The sequence below is a fragment of the Anoplophora glabripennis genome, unplaced genomic scaffold (assembly GCF_000390285.2).
Source record: "Anoplophora glabripennis isolate ALB-LARVAE unplaced genomic scaffold, Agla_2.0 scaffold1256, whole genome shotgun sequence".
Taxonomy (NCBI): domain Eukaryota; kingdom Metazoa; phylum Arthropoda; class Insecta; order Coleoptera; family Cerambycidae; genus Anoplophora; species Anoplophora glabripennis.
In genome coordinates this window covers 5,246-7,136 of record NW_019417349.1, presented here as the reverse complement: position 1 = coordinate 7,136, position 1,891 = coordinate 5,246, and the positions used below count along the sequence as shown (strand labels likewise).

Sequence of the window (1,891 nt, the reverse complement as noted above, 5' to 3'; positions counted from 1 at the left end):
TTTATTATAAGTACTTTATTCATTCACTCGCAGAAGAAGGTTGTGTTGTAATTTTACGGCTCATCTTCAGTTGCGTAAATTTCGAAGTTATTAGAGACATCAAATATGCAAAGATGGACAGTATCTGTAAAGAGACAAATGGTTTCCCATCCGGAAATGAATTTATTGATAATACATTAAAAATCTTAGAGATTTTTTTAAAAAAGGGCGGAGTCAACATTAGAAATGGGTACAGAAAGATGCCGCTGCATTATGCGGCTCGGCGCGGCCACTTGGAAATGGTCGAGTACCTTATTGAGCAAGGGACAAAAATCGGTTGTAGAGATGGAGATGGATTCACGCCGCTACACCTTGCTGCCGAGCATAGTCACTTGCATATAGTTAAATTTTTTCTTAAACTAGGTACAGATTTAAATATTAGCAATACTTACGGCCTGACGGCACTGCACCTTGCTGCCTAGAATCGTCACTTGAACACAGTCAAATTCCTTATGGAACAGGGCGCAAATTTAACTGCTGTAGATGATGGGGGCGTGTCGGCACTGCACTTTGCTGCCGAGAATGGTTATTTGGACACAGTCAAATTTCTTCTGAAACAGGGCGCAAATTGAAATGCTGTAGATAATGGGGGTATGTCGGTACTGCACCCTGCTGCTGGGAATGGACATTTGGACACAGTCAAATTCCTTCTGGAACAGGGCGCATATTTAACTGCTGCAGATAATGCAGGCAAGTCGGCACTGCACTATGCTGCCTGGCGTGGTCGTTTCGACACAGTCAAATTCCTTCTGGAACAGGGCGCAAATTTAACTGCTGTAGATAATGGAGGCATGTCGGCACTGCACCTTGCTGCCGAAGATGGTAGTTTGGACACAGTCAAATTCCTTCTGGAACAGGGCGCAAATTTAAAAGCTGTAGATGATGAAGGCAGGTTGGCACTGCACCTTGCTGCCAGGACTGGGCAGTTGGCCGTTGTGGAATATCTCGTGAATCTCAGCGTTGATGTCAATTTCAAGGACAACAACGGCTTCACGGTAATATATTTTGCTGCGTGGAATGGACACCTGGATGTGATCAACTTCCTCCTTGGAATAGGTGCCGATTTCAATATTAGGGATAAAGATAGCCTTACGGAACTGCACTTTGCTACCGCTAACGGTAAATCCGACACAACTCGATTCTTACTTGAACTGGGAGTGGATTTCTCTATTGAAGATGACGGAAGCACGCCACTGCATTTAACTGCTGCGAATGGTCACTTAGATACAGTCGAGTGTCTCCTTAAACTAGCTGAAAATTTCAATGTCGTAGATTTTACCGCAAGGTCTGGGCAATTGTAATTACCCATTGTTGACAGTCTCGTGAAAACCTGCAGTGATATCAATATCAAAGACGAGAATGGCCGCACGCCGCTACATTTAGCTGCCTCGAACGGTCACTTGGATATAGTTAAATTCCTTCTTCAAGTAGAAGCAGACATCAATGTTAGGAATAAAGATGGCAACACGGCACAGCAGCTCGCTCTTGCTCAGAATCGTCCTCAAATTGTCGACTACTTTACGAATATCAGTAAAGAAGATGTGTAGAGACGGTAAACAAAAATGAATAAGTGCTAAATCTCTTATGCGCACCATCACCATTTGACAAATATTGTCTGACATTTCCACACAATACAGAACTCACGAAGTAAGCAAATGTTTTAAGTGCGTAATAACCTCAATGGCAACTAAAATAAAATGTATAATAATAATAATCCATAATTTGGATAGGTCCTCATCTGCTTAAAGATGTTCAAAATTGTTATGACTGGATTTGTAACGCAAGGTATTAGTCGACATGTTCCATACCCAGAGCATATTTTTAGGAAAGGTATTTCGTATTATTTTCACGT

At 42.0% G+C, this 1,891-nt stretch overlaps 1 protein-coding gene across 1 annotated transcript; it reads left to right on the top strand.

The window, feature by feature from the left end:
• The first annotated feature begins 553 nt into the window (after positions 1 to 553).
• LOC108913299 (serine/threonine-protein phosphatase 6 regulatory ankyrin repeat subunit B-like) lies at positions 554 to 1,475 on the top strand. The gene has a single exon (XM_018718828.2). It carries the CDS (start codon positions 633 to 635, stop codon positions 1,338 to 1,340), a length of 708 nt encoding a protein of 235 aa, XP_018574344.1. The 5' UTR covers positions 554 to 632; the 3' UTR covers positions 1,341 to 1,475.
• The last annotated feature ends 416 nt before the right edge of the window (positions 1,476 to 1,891 follow it).

Bases quoted from the DNA above. Each gene is read 5' to 3' on its own strand.
- LOC108913299 (XM_018718828.2), top strand. From the start codon at position 633: ATGTCGGTACTGCACCCTGCTGCTGGGAATGGACATTTGGACACAGTC.